The sequence below is a fragment of the Bombina bombina genome, chromosome 6, assembly GCF_027579735.1.
Source record: "Bombina bombina isolate aBomBom1 chromosome 6, aBomBom1.pri, whole genome shotgun sequence".
Lineage (NCBI taxonomy): Eukaryota > Metazoa > Chordata > Amphibia > Anura > Bombinatoridae > Bombina > Bombina bombina.
Window position 1 is genome coordinate 603142371 of NC_069504.1, and position 17796 is coordinate 603160166.

General features: G+C 38.9%; 1 protein-coding gene across 1 annotated transcript in view; it reads left to right on the top strand.

Moving 5' to 3' along the window:
* ADAMTS17 (ADAM metallopeptidase with thrombospondin type 1 motif 17) overlaps positions 1-17796 on the top strand; it is a 611877-nt gene that overhangs the window by 423875 nt on the left and 170206 nt on the right. The window contains exon 15 of the mRNA XM_053717604.1: positions 13517-13637. Coding sequence (XP_053573579.1) covers positions 13517-13637 — 121 coding nt within the window. The remainder of the gene's footprint in view (positions 1-13516; positions 13638-17796) is intronic.

The following is a 17796-nucleotide window of genomic DNA, read 5'->3' on the forward strand; positions in this document are numbered from 1 at the left end:
ATTATGAATCATTGAAATAGGATTCATTTCTATGTCTAACGGAACATTGTTCATTGTTTTTGTTTATTTTCAAGAGACCTGCGAGTCCCATCCTGTATTTGTCTTTGGTGTTATGTGTGCACTTGCACATTATTGTATAATTTATTCTAAAAATAAAAAATGTATTTTTTTTTTATTTTTTTTTTTATTATAATGGAGAGTGTTTTGAGACTGGCGGATATAAGATGGGGTAAGTACAAATCTTGAATGAACTGTGAAATGTTCAAGTTCCTGCAAGATATTAGTTTCCGGGGGATTTTTATCGAACTTAGGCCAAAGTGTTTATCTGAAAGCTACGTCCAACCAATCAGAACAACCTGAAAAATTGCCAGATCTCTCAGACACTGTATGCAAAGGTGGTGCCTACTTACCTCAAAACATTTAAAACTTTATTTGCAGCAAACAGTGGCTCTACCAAATATTACTGTTCTGTTTTGAGTACGTCTAATACTTATGCAAGAAACATATTTCATATTTTATTTTATTTAAAAATGTTTCCCAACTTTAAACCACTTAAATAAAAGATTGTGAGCTTCAGTCTATTTAAGGGGTTTGAATACGTTACTAAGGCACTCTTTAGCCAGTGTTTACAATCAAGGATCTTTCTCGCTTGCTTTCTCAAAGTTTAAAGTGCTTGTTAAGAATCCGTCTCATATTATTAATTCCTCACAGTGGAGAAGGGCTCCTTGACGTAACATCTGGCATCCATAAGGGTAAATCACCCAGTGAGACAGTTTAATACAGCAACATGTGGGAGACATTATGAAATACGTCAGCTTGCCGTGATGTTTCTCTCTTGATTTGGGTTAGAGTGCTGACCTTGTTTGCTGTAAAATCACAGTCACAGAGCTCATAATGTTTTGCTTGTTTCTCTTATCTCTCTCATGTTACCATAATCTTTATCTCCACGTCATCCTGTAATGCTGTCATTCTATAAAAGATAACAGTAGACTAAAGTGATTGTAAAGTTTAACAAATCTAAAACAGTATCTTAAAAACAGGGGCACTTTAATTCATTAAACTTAACAATGACGCTTTTAAAAAAAATACATTTTTTGTTACGGTAATCAGACCGCCAATCCTCCGCCCGCATCTTTTTCTGTATTTTGCAGATCTATGGCGAATCCGGCTTCCTCCAATCATTGTGCTCTCCCATTGGTGTTTATCTCGTGGGGCACGCAACGATTGGAGGAAGCCGGATTCGTCATCCATATGGAAAATACAGAAGAAGATTCAGGTGGATTATCACCGATCTGTTTACAGTAACAAAAATGTAAGTATTTTTAAAAAAAGCGTCCTTGTTAAGTTTAATGAATTAAAGTGCCACTGTTTTTAAGAGTATTTTTAGATACCGGGCTTTAATTTGTTAAGCTTTACAATCACTCTTTAAGTAAGTAAACGCGATACGTGTACTGTTGCTTGCTGTGGTCTGTCTCGCAACAAAACATTACTATGGGTAAAATATTATTTTTTATTTTTGAATGCTGTAATCTACCTTTTAATGTTGTCTGTGACAGTGTAGATTCAGAGGAGATGCATATGGGACAAAATAATGCAGTTGATATGCAATGGGTTCCTCATATAAGTACATTTATTAAAACTGTTTTTTTTTTTTTATGTAATCCTTTAGAAAAGCTTATGCATATGCAAAGCATTCTGGATTATCTTTACAGTAATGGGAAAATAACAGTAAACAGACTATCTTTACAGTAATGGGTTAACAGCTTTGATCACTCTGTCAGTTTGTCATACTATGCAAAATCACTGAGGTTGTTTCCTATATTATACCTTGATTGCTAAAACTTGCAGTCCCAAACCAGCCCCTCTCGTGTACCCAGACACAGCTTGATGTCAGCTGTGCTTTTTATCCCCTCTCTGCTTCCTTTCTAAACCTGCATAAAGACTTATTTTTTCCTTTCAATGCCTTTAAAAAGCAAAGCAAGTCCTCAAGAAATAAATCTGCCCCCCAATACAGCAATATCAGCCATTCACCTTCCTATATGCTGCAGATTTGTAGTTGTGATATAAAATACAGCACAGATCACCAAAGTTTTATGGGCATTAAATTCTCATAAATTCACATTTTCTGCTGTTTCCCCACCATAACTTTTCACAGTGCACTGACAGTTTTCCAGCTGGAACTGGTTATAATTCATTTATTAAATCATAAAGTCTTCTTTTAATTTGCTCTGAGCTACTTCTGCTGTCTTTACTGCCAGAATATTATACTTTTATTCTGATTTTCCTAGTGGTTCAGTCTCCAAAGAGGAATAAACTCTTAAAAATTATTTTATTAAACGGTTTAGCAAGGAGAGTTATGCTTTAATATAAATAATATTGCTTCAGAAATATGCTTTTCATTATTAATGCATTCCTTACAAACCGTATGTTGCAACTGGTAATTTCTTTTTATTAGCGCCATTAATAAGATATGATATTCAAGTCACCTAAGGTGATGAAACACCATATTGAATCAATTCATCTATGATCACTTAGTTTTCAAACTGTTTTAGTTTTTAACAAGTGATTTAACATTATGACTGCTCATTGAGTTGTGGGGTTAATGTATCTATTTCCCTAGCCTCACCAGGCTCTGCGTATGAGCTTAAATCATGGTTCAAATTGCTGTTAATAGCCAACATAAAGAGATAAACAGAATGTAATTATTACCATTACACACACAAAATCATTTATTTTATAACACATTATTGTCTATTGAGAGTTCAGTCTTGAGGGACAAATGAAGGAATTGTATCCTTGTGCATCTACAAACTCAGCATTTTTTTATTTCAAATTCAACATACGTCAGAATATAATATACCTATGACATTTAGCAGTGCAAACCTATGTATCACCGAAGCTAAGTGACATGCCTACTATTACAATATATACAGCTGGAGGCCACTGAATACATTTTTAAACAACTTTTCAGTTTACATATTATATCAATTTGCTTCATTCTCTTGGTATCCTTTGTTGAAGGAGGATTAATACACTACTGGGAGCTAGCTGAGCACATATTTAAACAAATGGCAAGAGACATATATGTGTAGCCACCTATCAAAAGCTCAACATAATATGCCAAGAGAACTAAGCAAATTAGAAGTAAAATTGAAGGTTGTATAAAGCTGCATGCTCTGTTTGAATCATGAAGGAATTTTTTTTATTGAATGTCCCTTTAAAGTGAAAGTAACGTTTCCTCTATTGCTAACCGTACTAACATATTATGTTCTGAATCAATAGGACTTTCATTCATGATTTTTTTGTTACTTGTGTGAAAATCAGGTTTTACCTGAAATAATGTTACCAACGATAAATTCAACCCTTTTTTTTGTGTGCATATTACTTCCTGATCACGTTTCTTTTTTGGCCAACTGAAATTCTGGCCGTTAGGCGGCCGAGAAGCGAGGTCATCGGCCTATTGTGGGATCTACGCATGCGGTAAATCTAGAATCTCTAGTGTTTTGTTGAATGCTCGCGCCCGATTCGTGCATGCGCATAACATTTGGGACTGACTGAGCAGCAACGTCATCTGCTTTGAGTCAGTATGCGATACATTGAAGCGCATCGCATTGCTCACGGATTACTATGTAAGTGCCTTGCTCCATTTCAAAGGCAAACAAAAATATTTATTGAAATGAATACAAACAATTCATTATTATTATTTTTAAAACAGATGATATTCCCTAAAATGTGTGCTTTATTTTGCAATGCAAATACAGGTGGCCCTCGGTTTACAACGGTTCAATTTGCGCCGTTTCAGAATAACAACCTTTTTTTTCAGTCATGTGACTGCTATTGAAAAGCATTTAGAAGCAGTGCATTGATTAAAATAGCCAGTAGGTGTAGCTGTTCGCTTGTGTTGCAGCAAAGCTATGCAAGCCAAGCAAGGTGAAATTAATTTGTGCAACTAGACCTGAGCTAACGAGTAGCTTTCAAAGGAACAAGATCTTCCTGTCTATAAATCACTCCAGATTGAAATGCATAGAAAGAACTGTTTGCAAAAAAATGCAAGTAAAGTCTGTGTTGTGTGATTATATTATTAAGTTTATAATGCTGTTTAGCAAATGTTTTTGTTCGTTTAACTTAGTTTAATTATATATTCTGTGTTGTGTGATTATTTTATTAGGTTTAAAATTCTGTTTAGCATTTAAAGTCTTCATTTCAAAGCTTTAAAAATAATGTATTACGTGTTACTTATGACAATTTTGAGAGGGGCCTAGAACCTAACTCCCTCACTTTCCATTGACTTACATTATAAACTGGGTTTCAATTTACAACGGTTTTGATTTACAACCATTCCTTCTGGAACCTAACCCTGTCGTAAACTGAGGGCTACCTGTAAACGAATAATAATGCATGATTTTATTTAAAATGCAAACACAAATACAATCGTAGCCTATGTAATAGTTATTATAAAATAATTAATGGTTTGACATAGTAAGATAATATACTTTTTGTCAATGAGGATAACTACTGTAAATTAAATATTTATTGATATTATAGTTGTAAATAATACCATAATTATGAATATCAATAATTATTTTAGTATGGACCAATTTGTTTTCAATATTATGCAAAACAGCTACATAAATATTCGGTAAATCGAATCAATGCATGATTTTTTTTTAAATCTATTGTAAAAGCGCATTAAATATATTAATTATACATATTTTAAATAATAAAGATTGTGTTTATACTTCGCAAATAATGAAATACTTATAATCGGAATAAAGCTATGATATTTGAAGACGGATCGCGGAGGTCAGAAACGCTGCTGCTCTCTTTCTCAAATCGCATAGTAATGAATGAATACAATATTGTTATTCATTCAGTACTATGTTGCAAACTAAATAGACACATGCGCTTTGGAGACTGGTTGAACTGAGAATCACATGCGCATTGAGGTTAGAATCGGTTAATCGCGCATGCGCAATAGAATTGGTCCTTGTGAACGCGCATCTGTGATACGTATAGAGCGGGTTGGACCGCTCTATACGAAAACACTGTAAAATATAGGAAGTAGAAGATGGGAGGAGTCAGCAGGAGAACGGTATATCAATAATATAATCAAGCAAATTCATAAATCAATACATTTATTAGAACAAAATATAGCAATTTTCTTATTATACAGTTATACAATGCAGTAGTGTGTTCAAATGGGACCAAATTTACTTCCACTTTAAGGTTAAGACAATTAAAAAAGAAAGAATAAAATAGGAAGACATTGAATGGAAATTACCTTCTACTGCGCCTCTTCACAAAAGATACACAACTCCATAACTGTTCAGCATGTCTTCAGTCAAAAAGCAGAATCCACAATTTTCTCTTCATAGAGCATTAACATTTCAGAACTAAACTACCAAATATAATATATAAAAAGATATTACAAAAAGATACAGGTTCAAAGTTTTAGAACTCATCAATGTTTTCACTTTTTTATTGACATTTAAGATTGCTTTAAGGTGTCTTTTTGCGTTCTGGTTAACTTTAATATTCATTTTATTCATACTGGTTTAGAGGTAATATGTAAGCTGGTGACCATTGAAGGTTTTTCTTTCATGCCTGTACAATATGTTTTAGATGTTTACCTCAACGTAATGTGTCAGCTACACTTTCACTTTCATTCACTTTTCATTCTTACATAATCTCTGTATTTTTATTTTTTTTAATAGTTTTTATTGTTCAATTTACGGCATACAAGCAATGTTTTTTAATTCAATCAATACAAAAAATAATTGATTCCAAATAAACACATCAAAATTATAGAACATTGATTAGGACTAATAGTGAACATCATATTTGCCGGTTAAACTATGAGCCTTCTAAATAACAAATGAGGCCGCTTTTGGACCTCGCAAAATAAAAACAAAGCTATAGAAGACTGCCATGGACAATAGGGGGCCACTCTTGGGTCCCAAATAGTGAACTTCAGTTTTCTTGTTTTATAAGATGTATGAAAACTAAAACTAGGAATGAGATATATATATATATTTTAGCTTAGAGAGTAAGCTTTTTGAACCACTCTGGTACAGCTCAGAACTTAAGAATTGGAGACATTCACATTTAGGTATTAAGCATTAATATAGGGTTACAATAAGAAAGAAAAAGGATCTAATTGGTGATATGACTCATTCAGCTGTTAGCACTGTACCCCATTAATCCAAGATGCTGTGGCTCATGGTCCCTCAGACCCTATATTTAAAATGGGATGCGGACAGAGTAAGGAGTAAAGAAAAACTGAGCAAACTGCATTGAGACCTGTTATAAAACTGGAAGATCTGTTCCCTATTTAAAATAACAAGCTGATATAACCGTTAACAGGCTCAGTGAACAAGTATATGATCCATGAAGACCATCTTAGTTTGCATGTCTGTTATCTACCTAGGGACTCTTTATTTGGAGTTAGAGTAACATAGCAGAGGAGTGTCTACTTATACTAAAACTTATTGAGAGGATCATACGGACTATAGGTGTGGGATGGGCTATCCACTTAGGATTAATTTATAAACTTAAACAAAGTAGTCTCAAAACATGTTTTCTGTAGCCTGACTAATGCAAACATAACTGGAGTAGGGAATAAGGCATATTATGATGAGATAGCAATATGTAGTTATATAACTTTTGGTAGCTTCTCTACATCAATGCAATTATACTGAGGGGCTGAATATGGACTCGTCATGCTAATGTGATGATAACCACTCTGACAATCTTTGCATGGGCTGTGTGTATAGCATAGTATATGAATAATAATGAGATCCCAACAATAGTGACTTGCTGTCATAACAAGGAAAATTTCCACGTTAAATAGGTCTGACTACCTCGGCCGCCGACAGCCTAACCCTCATCTAGACAGTATGGTGAGCGAGTTCAGTAGGATTTAAAATCCCCAGAAAACATTAAAAACTAGCATAGTGGTATAGTAATATTGTATAGCTGTGTATTCCATTTACAATATTTGTAGACCATAGCTATTTAGCAGTTACAAGGAGGCAAGTACTAATGTCAAGCAGTTTGCCTATGCTCAGAGAAGGAACAGACAGTTCTTGTGTTAGGAACCAGTAAACTTTAGGACCATCATTTATATATGTACTATATCTGTAGCCCTATGCGTTATCCTTTTTCAATAACAGGGTAGTTAGCAATATATAGTATTTTGCGTGATAAAATAGTTAGCTTATATATAGGATATTCCCTATCTCCATACCATTCCCCCTTTTTAAGTGCATCCCCTCCATTTCCCTTTCCTGCATGTCCCCTTGATGGCACTCTTTATTTTATATGCACACTCCTTTGAACTAGAAAATGTGGATTCCCTTTCTAGTACAAAACTGCATTATTTTTCTTTTCTATTAATTGTATCACGCTGTTGTAAGTTCTAAATGTCTATTACCCCAAATAATAAGAAATGACGTGTTTGCGACCATGGTTCTGCTTGGATTTTAGGTAAGGTACCATCTAGGGATCTCCCGATCGAGTATGTCTTGGTCCCCTGCAGTGCCGGGGGGGGGGGGGGGGTTAATTAGCAGCCCTAAAGTCACACTCGCCTCACCATCTCCATATTCTGCCTGCGTAGATTCAGGCTGAGTCGTTAGCCGAGAGATATAGCTGTCCCCATTGTTGATCACCATGTGCAGAGAGAACCCTGTCAAAAAACGGCTTGATGATCTGCGAGTAAGCACTGAAGTGCCTCAAGGATGTTTAGAGCATTCTCCATGATAATCCTATATAGGGAACGTTAGACAGGTACTCAGAATGGTGGAAGCAGTGATTTGCAAGATGACACTGCAAATAACGACAGAGACATAGAAGTACTCTGCCGAGGGGTCTGTGCAGAGGCCAAAGCCTCCTAAGTGCTCCAGAATTCTGAAGCTTACTCCAAATTGGAAAGAAATAGCTTTGTTCTGGCGGATACACTCCACTGAAGCATATGTCACAGAAATTTGCACTTTCTGTGTAGATTAGAGCTGAGGTCTGGAGCAGCAAACAACCATGCGACCTGCCATGGTCGCCGCCCGGAAGTTCCCCTAATCTCTGTATTTTAAAAAAAAGAATAAGATTTGTTTAAAAAACAAAAAAGTTTAGGTTTCTGAAGACTGTAAAAAACATATTGTCAGTGAGTACAGTTTCATACAACATCAAAAGGCACTTGGAACTGGAGGAACTACCTAAAGCCACAAGAGAATCAGTAGACAAGGTTATGAGTGTTGAGTGATAGGCATCTTGAAGGAAGCAAGTCTCACTGTTAACTTGACCTTGAGCAAAAGGTTGCTTAGCTGTTGCTATGATGGCAAAATAAAAAAAAGTCTTCCCTGGACTATGAAGCACAGCCAGTGTGCTACTGAAGACTGGAAGAAGGTCTTATTAAAAGATTAATCAAAATGTAAAATCTTTGGTTCATCATGCAGGGTTTTTGTACAGCATTAGAGTAGATGAAAAGATGGTTCTTTTTTTTTGGCACTAACGGTCAAACTTTCCTTCTTAATATGAGGAGAGTCCACAGCATCATTCCTTACTGTTGGGAAATACATAACCTGACCACCAGGAGGAGGCAAAGACACCCCAGCCGAACCCCCAGTACCAGGGTGGAATTCCTAGGTACTATAATAGACTCCATATCCATGAGGATATTTCTTACAGACCAGAGACGTCACAAGCTAACTTCCGCTTGTCTTGCCCTCCAGACCTCCTTAAGGCCATCTGTGGCTTGGTGTATGGAGGTGATTGGTCTCATGGTGTCCAGCATGGACATCGTTCCTTTTGCCAGATTCCATCTCAGACCGTTTCAGCTGTGCATGCTGAGACAGTGGAATGGTGATCATTCGGATCTGTCTTAACAGATTTCTCTGGATAACCGGTCGAGAGAATCGATCTCTTGGTGGCTCTGTCCAGATCACCTGTCTCAAGGGATATCCTTTTTGAGTCAATCCTGGGAGATTGTGACTACGGATGCATGTCTATTGGGATGGGGAGCTGTTTGGGTGCCAGGAAGGCACAGGGCCTGTGGACTCGAGAGAGATCTCTCCTCCCGACCAACATTTTTGAACTTTGAGCGACCTTTAATGCTCTGAAGGCTTGGCCTCTTCTGGGTTCATCCCAGTTTATCAGATTCCAATCAGACAACATAACCTTGGTGGCTTACATCAACCATCAGGGGGAACGAGGAGCTCCCTAGCAATGAGGGAAGTATCTCGGATTCTGGAATGGGCAGAGGCCCACAAATGCTCGCTGTCAGCAATCCACATTCCGGGTGTGAACAACTGGGAAGTGGATTTCCTCAGCAGACAATCCTTTTATCCGGGGGAATGGTCTCTCTATCCCAAGGTGTTTGCGGAGATTTGCGACAGATGGGGGATGACGGAAATACATCTCATGGCGTCCCAGCTTAATTCCAAGCTACCCAGATATGGGTCGCGGTCCAGGGATCCTCAGGCGGAGCTAATAAATATATTAGCAGTGCCTTGGAGGTTCACCCTAATTTATATTTTTCCACCGTTACCACTTCTCCCTCGTGTAGTGATCCGCATCAAGCAGGAGCAAGCATCAGTGATACCGATTGCTGTATCGTGGCCATGAAGGATGTGGTTCGCAGACCTGGTGGGGATGTCTTCATTTCCTCCATGGAGGTTACCTTGTCGCAATGATCTTCTGAAACAGGGTTCCTTTGTTCATCAAAATCTAGATTCTCTGAGGCTGACTGCGTGGAGATTCAACGCTTAGTCTTAGCCAAGAGAGGTTTTTCTGAGAGGGTTATTGACACACTCATTCAAGCTCATAAGCCTGTTTCTCGTGCTGCACAAGAGACTCGCTGAGCTCTCTGACGTACAATCCTTCGTTAAGGCTCTGATCAGGATAAGACCTGTGTTTAAATATAACGCTCCTCCTTGGAGTTTGAATCTTGTTTTTGCAATGGGCTCTGTGTAAGCCTATGCATTCAGTTGACATTAAATTGTTGTCCTGGAAGGTTCTTTTTTTCTATTGGCTATTGCGTCGGCATGCAGAGTTTCTGAAATGGCAGCCTTATCTGGTGTTTTACAAGGATGAGGCTGTCCTACGTACCCGCTTGGGTTTTCTTTCTAAGGTGGTGTCTGATCGTAACATCAATCAGGAAATTGTGGTTTTTTCCTTGTGTCCTAATGTAATGCTCGTGGGATATTCCTCTATCAGACCAAACTCGGCCAGTAGTCTTGCTATCCTGGTGTCGAGCCAGAATGATAGGGAATATCCCAGAGCAGAGAAAGTTAGTAAGATGAGGAAGGCGGTATTCACCACAGGCTGGACAGTCCCCAGCGGCAACGGCAGAGCAGTCCAAGGACAAACCACTAGAATAGTCAGGCAGGCAGGGTTTGGCAACATCAAAGCAGTCCAAGGGCACACCACTAGAATGGTCAGGCAGGCAGGATTTGGCAACAGTAAAGCAGTCCAAGGGCACGCCACTAGAATGGTCAGGCAGGCAGGGTTCAGCAACAAATAGGCAATGCAGAACAACAGGGGTTAATAAGCAGAGTAGTCACACAGGCAGGGTTCAGCAACAGTATATCAATCCAGTAATTAAGGGTTATAGCAGGCAGAGTAGTCAGACAGCCAGGGTTCAGAAGCAGTATATCAATCCAGTAATTAAGGATTATAGCAGGCAGAGTAGTCAGACAGGCAGGGTTCAACAGCAGTATATCAATCCAGTAATTAAGGGTTATAGCAGGCAGAGTAGTCAGACAGACAGGGATCAAACACGAATAGGCTAAATGAAACAACGAACTATCACACCCAGGAGCACACAAGGAAACACCTATACTTGGGCAGTGATAGATAGTTATGATGGCACTTACATAGGCGTAGGATTTGCGCCCGGCGTCCGGACCGGTATCAGTAAGAGAGGAGCGTGCGGCGATGACGTCAGCGCTGTACGCTTTTAGATCCGACATAACCCATGGCAGCGAGCAGGACTAGAGCGACGTGGCATGACACCTAATCCTTCTGCGAAGGAGTGTTTACTTCATAATCTGGATGTTGTTCGAGCTTTGAAGTTTTATCTTCAAGCTACTAAGGATTTTAGACAAACGTCGTCCTTGTTTGTTATCTCCTCTACTGGGAAGCGTAAGGGTCTGAAGGCTTCTTTGACTTCCTTATCTTTTTGGTTGAGGAGTGTTATACGCTTAGCTTACGAGTCAGTGGGATTTAGACCTCCTCAGAGGATTCTGGCTCATTTCACTAGAGCGGTGGCTTCCTTGGGCCTTTAAGAACGAGGCCTCTATGGATCAGATTTGTAAGGCGGCTACCTGGTCCTCCTTACATACTTTTTCAAAATTCTACAAATTTGACGTTTTTGCTTCGGCTGAAGCAGCTTTTGGGAGAAAGGTTTTACAGGCTGTGGTGCCCTCAGATTAGGGTCCGCATTTTCTTTACCCCTCCCGTTATCATTCAGTGTCCTCTAGAGCTTGGGTATAGTTTTCCCAACAGTAAGGAATGATGCCGTGGACTCTTCTCATATTAAGAAGGAAAACATAAATTATGCTTAACTGATAATTTAATTTCCTTCTGTATGAGGAGAGTCCACGGCCCCCGCCTGTATACTCCGATGGGCGGACTAAAATTTGTTTTTCTCTTCCGACACCATTTATACCCTGATAATTCTCCTACTGTTCCTTGTTCCCTTAGCAGAATGACTGGTATATGAGTGAAGTAGGGGGAGTATTTAAGCCTTTCCCAACAGTAAGGAATGATGCTGTGGACTCTCCTCATACAGAAGGAAATGAAATTATCAGGTAAGTATAATTTATGTTTTTACTGTATCCAAAGTTTGAGACTTGCACAGAGGAAGCGGCACCCTAAACCAAAAAGACTACTACAGCATTTTGCAGCACCATGCACCCTCTGGTATAAGACTAGTTTGTCAGGGGTTCATCTGACATACATAGAATTGCCCAAAACATACCTCCAGGTTATGTCAGAACTACCTTAGAAGAAAAAAACAACACATTATGCTTCAAATCATGGCATGAATCGACAGTCCAGACTTAAACCCCATCAAGCTGGTTTGAGATGAACTGGACAGAAGAGTTAAAGCAAAGCAACCTACAAGTGCAACACATTTGTAAATTTTGCAACAGTGGGCTAGATTGCAAGTGGACCGCTAACTTATCTCGCTCCCACAAACTGCAAATTTGCCCATTTGTGGGAGTGAGATAATTAACCAGCCATTACAAGTGGCTGGTTAGTGCTACTGCAAGCTTGCGGTAGCAATTAGTGCTTATAAAATTAACTAGAGATTGTATCTCTGGTTAATTTTACAAATCTGCTCCAAATGCCCACAAAATACTGTCTTGTGTAGTTTATTAAAAAATAAAAATGGCAGCATCTTTATTTTTTAATAAACTTACTGCACTGAGCAGTATGGGAGTGGGGTGTTAGAAAGAAAATGGCACTGAAAAGTGCCTTTACATTGAGGTCATATATATATTTATATATACAGTATATATATATATATATATATATATATATATATATATATATATCAGCTTATACATAAATATTTTTTATTGTTGTCATCGCTGCACGACTTACCTCCGCTTTCGCTGATGTTCTGATACCTATGGAAGCGCACTCTCATGAGCGCAATGTTTACTAGCAATGCATTGCAGCTAACTTGTAATACCAGCGCACAATATTGTGCTCTGGTATTACAAGGTGGAGCACTAATATCACTTTCATGAAAGCAATATATAGTGCTCCACTTGTAATCTAGCCCAGTGTTGGGAAAAACTTTCCAAACAATATTTTATTTCCATTGTAGAAACAATGCCATGTGTTTGGCTGGTATGTCTGCAAAAGGTGGCTACTTTAATGATTAAAAAATTTAGATAACATTTTGTTAAATTTAACTATTCTGTGATTTCGTTTTTTATCTCCAATTGTTTATTTGTTCTGTGCTTTCATTTCAAAGTAAGATCCAGAAACAACTGATGAGTTCAGTGTATTCAAAGCAGATCCAGAAATACCCTTTCAAACTGGCAGGACTATCTTATTCCATTTTTAGAATAGATGGTGGTTTCAACAGGCAAACGATTTAAAATCACAAAATCAGTTCAAAGTGCTATTTGTAAAGAATTTAATACACTCCAGCAGATAAAAATGATCATTTAGAACACATTTAAAGGGGAGACAATTTTATAATACAATGCCCCTTTAAGTTTACCTTCACTACAATACAGTGTAATCAATATTCTGTGGCTATTCAAGTAGTGTTTGCAGACTGATAATGAAACATGACTTATTTTGGTTTCCCATACAGAATGAATGTAGACCATTTGTTTAAATGATGTTTTATTTTCCTATCATCATACAATTCTGTCTTATATTGTATTGCAAACCCGGAACTTGTGTGCATGTGGATTTGGTATCTCTGTCCCTGAAATATGCTTCCTGTACCTTCCTGACTAAGTAAAGGGTCATAACTACATCCTCTGTTTATACCTATTAGAAAATTGGCTGTGACGGGATCATTGGCTCAGCTGCAAAAGAGGACCGCTGTGGTATCTGCAGTGGGGATGGAAAAACGTGCAAAGTGGTGAAGGGTGACTTTAACCACACCAAGGGAATGGGTGAGTAGGTCATTGTTGTGCCTGCAGGGATATAGAATCTGCGTAAAATGAGTGTTAACGTCTGTGTAATTCACTATAATGTGAAAAACTGAATGTGGTATTAAAACAAACACATTTGTAGTTGTGTTTTATCCGTGGAGATCTATTGCTTTGTTTTCTAAGAAAACAGTAATTTAATGAGACATTTTCCTTTTGTGAATAAGAAAGACCATAAAATAAATATGTAATATGAAAAAAAAAAAAAAAGGTAATAGTTGCATATATATATATCACAGGAGTTGTTATAGGGAGGGCTTGGCCAAAGTAGCATTTGTAATTCACAGCTGTAAGGCATAGAAGAGATCCAGCTTAACCAGGCTAAATTTTAGATGCGGCTGATGGCGGCTGCCAGGGGGAAGGGGGGGGCACCAATAAGTGTCTTGAGGACTCTAAAACCAGGGCGCCAGGGCCTAATTTTAAGGTTCAAGTGACTCCATGACTCCTGGGTTTGTTGAGCCCTGCCGTAAGGTTAGATAACTAGCCAAGGGGAGTTTTATGAAAGGGGGGTATATTATAGAGGCTTATTGTCCATAGAGGTAATTTGATTATTTAAAAGGACTGTCTTATATAATAATAAAATATTAAAGCAATGTATTTTTACTCCTTAGTAGCTATTTGATTAACCCAAGCAAAATAAATAAACTTCTAAGCAGAACAGCAGGTGAGCCAATCATGTGTCTTTGTCACACTCCTATTACAATGATGTTTCATTATATCATTATATTTTTCTACTAATATAACAGTGATTTCTTTCTTGACACGGTGAGTCCACAGATTCATCTTAATTACCGTTGGGAATATCACTCCTGGCCAGCAGAAGGAGGCAAAGAGCACCACAGCAAAGCTGTTAAGTATCACTTCCCTTCCCATAAACCCCAGTCATTCTCTTTGCCTTCAGTACAAGGAAGAGGTGAAGTTTTGGTGTCTGAAGAAGATTTTCACTTCAATCAAGATTTTATTATTTTGAACGCCAGAGCAGGCTTGGTCTGACTTTTTCTTTCAAGATTGGGTCTAGCTGTACTCCACGTTAGTTTCTTCAGTAGGGCAGTGGTGGCTTTAAAGCAGTTAGGAACTTGTAAGGTGGGCCTTGCTGTGTTTTCCTAACATATTTGCTGCCCTAGTATAGAAAGCCTGAGTAGATTTACTCTGTCTTTCTTTTTTCTACAGGTCTATGTGAGGAGCGTCATCCTCTCACACTGTATAAGCGGTCCACCTGCTGGACGGCTAGATGCAGGTAAGTGCTGGGTCTTCTCTGTTACGGGGGACATGCACTTTTGAAAGATTTATACTGCATTTTATCTGGGACATATATATCCTGGGGTAGGATATCTTGGCAGGACGCAGGCACTCAGTGTGACTAAGAGAGACTAGGGGTTTATAATTTTTGATAGTATTCCCTGAATATGTTATGGCTCATGTGATGGATATTGAGGGTTAATTGATCCCTCCTTTATACATTTTATCCTTAGGGATGTTATGGTCACTTGGGTGAGGGGTACGTTGTTTTCCTTTTACCTTGAAGGGTAACGGTAATTTGCTTCAGTCATAGGTTCTGACAGTTTTAAGTGCGCTCCGGTTTGATTTTTATTGCAAAGAGCGGCACAATTTTTTGTCTGTTAGAGGGGTGCTTTTAGACAGGTTTGAGTCGCAGACATTTGGCTTTAACAAGTTGGGCTGATGGAATGTGGCACGCAGCTAGATTTACATGCACGCTTCATTTCTGTGTTGTGTCTTGGTTCCCGCCTCACTATACATGGTGGGGAAGTGCCATTTTTGGGCTTTTTCTGAGCCTGTCTTGTACACGCCCATTTTCTCTTCCAACAGATCGGAACGATGCTTCTGTAGAGAAACCAAGGTTTTTCTTCTAAGAGCTGTTTTTTTTCTAGTCTTGTGAGAAGCATTAATGAAGCCATTATTAAGCTCCTTATGAAGTACCGTACACTGTATGGAAAATCCTCTATGGTTTCTTTCATGTTTCGTATTTCACTCTTCGTTTTGGTGACCATTAGAGGGCGCTTAGCTATTTGGTTATGTATAAATAGCGCTGCCAGCTCCTCTTATTTCCCCTAGTGAAGTGTTTATATTTAAAGTGATTCCACTGATTTTTGGTGGTAATCATTTTATTTATTTATTTATTTTTTTTGTTTGTTTGTTTGTTTGAAGCCTAAGACCTGAGTCATATTTTTCATATTCCTGGAACAGAGTCCTGTGCCTTCAAAATTATTTTTTTTTTGTTCTTTGAGATATAAGGTATCTAATATCATAAATGCCAGAACATGGTTGTCATTGGGTTGATTTATAGACTAGTTATGCCCTGTGGCACTTTTTTGTTTTGTTTATTGTATACAATTTCATGCTGTATAACTAATAGATTGTTTGTTTATCTTTGAAACACTGTCTCCTAGGATGATGCTGCTTAGGCAATGTCACAGTTTTTCTCCTTTTTTGTCCCAAGCCTCATTGGCGTCACATGCAGTGCCTTGCGGTTCCTTTCTATCTCCTGGAGGAGTTATTTGCCTGCAGACCTCGCTGCCCGGATGTCTTCTACGGTATCTGTGGCATTATCTGCTTTTACTATACTATGGGAAATGGCAAGTGGAACATTAGAGATTCAGATGGTGTAGTTTCTGCTCCGTTTTCTGCTACTCAGGTCGCCTTCCTCATAAGTCTGATGAGGAGGATACGTTGGTAGCATCTGAGGGTGAAGCCGCAGACTTGGACAAGTATAATTCCTTCATCTGATGCTGAAGTGACATCCTTCAGACTCATGCCTGATTCCTCGGGTGTTGTTATAGGAGGTTTTGGCTACTCTGGACAACTTCGATATCTTGTCATTGTCAATCCTAAGATATCTAGTAAATTTAATATTTACTGGGATTACTTGTGGACGTTTTTCCTGTTCCAGACCGTGCTAGGGGATTGTTTTCACGGGAATGGGAGCTGTTAGGGATTCATTCCCGTCTACTGTCTTTACCAAGATAGATTCCTGCTGCGTCCCCATTACTTATCTTGGTGCACGGTGCCTACAGTAGAAGGTGCTTTTCTACTTTGGCTTAGAGTATTTGATCCCTATGGCGGATAGCTGTCAATGGACAAGCTAGGAGTTTCTATTGTAGTTTGTATGACCACTGTATCCCTGATTTTTGTATCCCTCTGGGCAGTGATCAGTTCTTCGGGGAATTACAGGGGTGCCTTTTCCGGAGTCATTTGGTTTCTGGCGCTTTAAGGTAAATAGATAGACAAACTCTCATTCAGAGTTTTTGTTGTCTTTTCCATATTTCACGGGATGGATAGGTCTTTAGGGACCATAATATTCTCTGTCTTTGATTTTTTTTCTGACACAGATATCAGAAAATCAAGGATTCACCTCTTACCTTCTTGAGTTCAATGTTCAGCCCTTCGTAGCTCCACGGATGGAGGTAATTGGTCTAATGGTCATTTCTTTGGACAGGTTTTCCTTATTCGGTCCCTTTGAGAGTTCTGCAGGTGTGCATACTCAACAATGCAACGGGGATCATGTGGATCTACTCATAATAGATTTAGATCAGTCGACAAGAGATTCTCTTCCAAGGTAGTTGTCTCAGGAACATCTGTCTCAGGGCACATGTTTTCGGAGATCTCCCTGGGAGATACTGACCTCAGACCCCAACCTGCTAGGCTGGGGTGCCATCTGGGAGTTGTTAAAGGGCAGGGACCTTGGTCTCAGGTAGAGTCTACTCTCCTCATCGGGAGTCGAGAGCGATTTTCGATACTCTGATGGCTTAGCCTCAGTTGTTCTTAGCTGGTTTTTCGGAGTTCCTGTGCCATGAAGAGGGGCTTGGACTTATTAGTGGGTGATAGCTCACTATTCCTGTTTCTCTGCCATTCTCTTACCAGGAAGTGGACTAGTGGAAAGCGGAATCTCTGAGCATTCGGGCTTCTCTTCCAGGGGAGGGGGGATCTCCCTCAGAGGTGTTCTCCAGCTTAGACCTCAAATTGAGGGTGCCGGAGTAAGATCTGATGGCGTCTCATCAGAAGACCGGACTTCTGTTAGTTGCTCTGGTGGTTCTTTGGGATTTCAGGCTAGCATATCTGTTTTTTTCCGTTTGCTTTCCTTCAGCGAGTCATTACTCATAGCAAA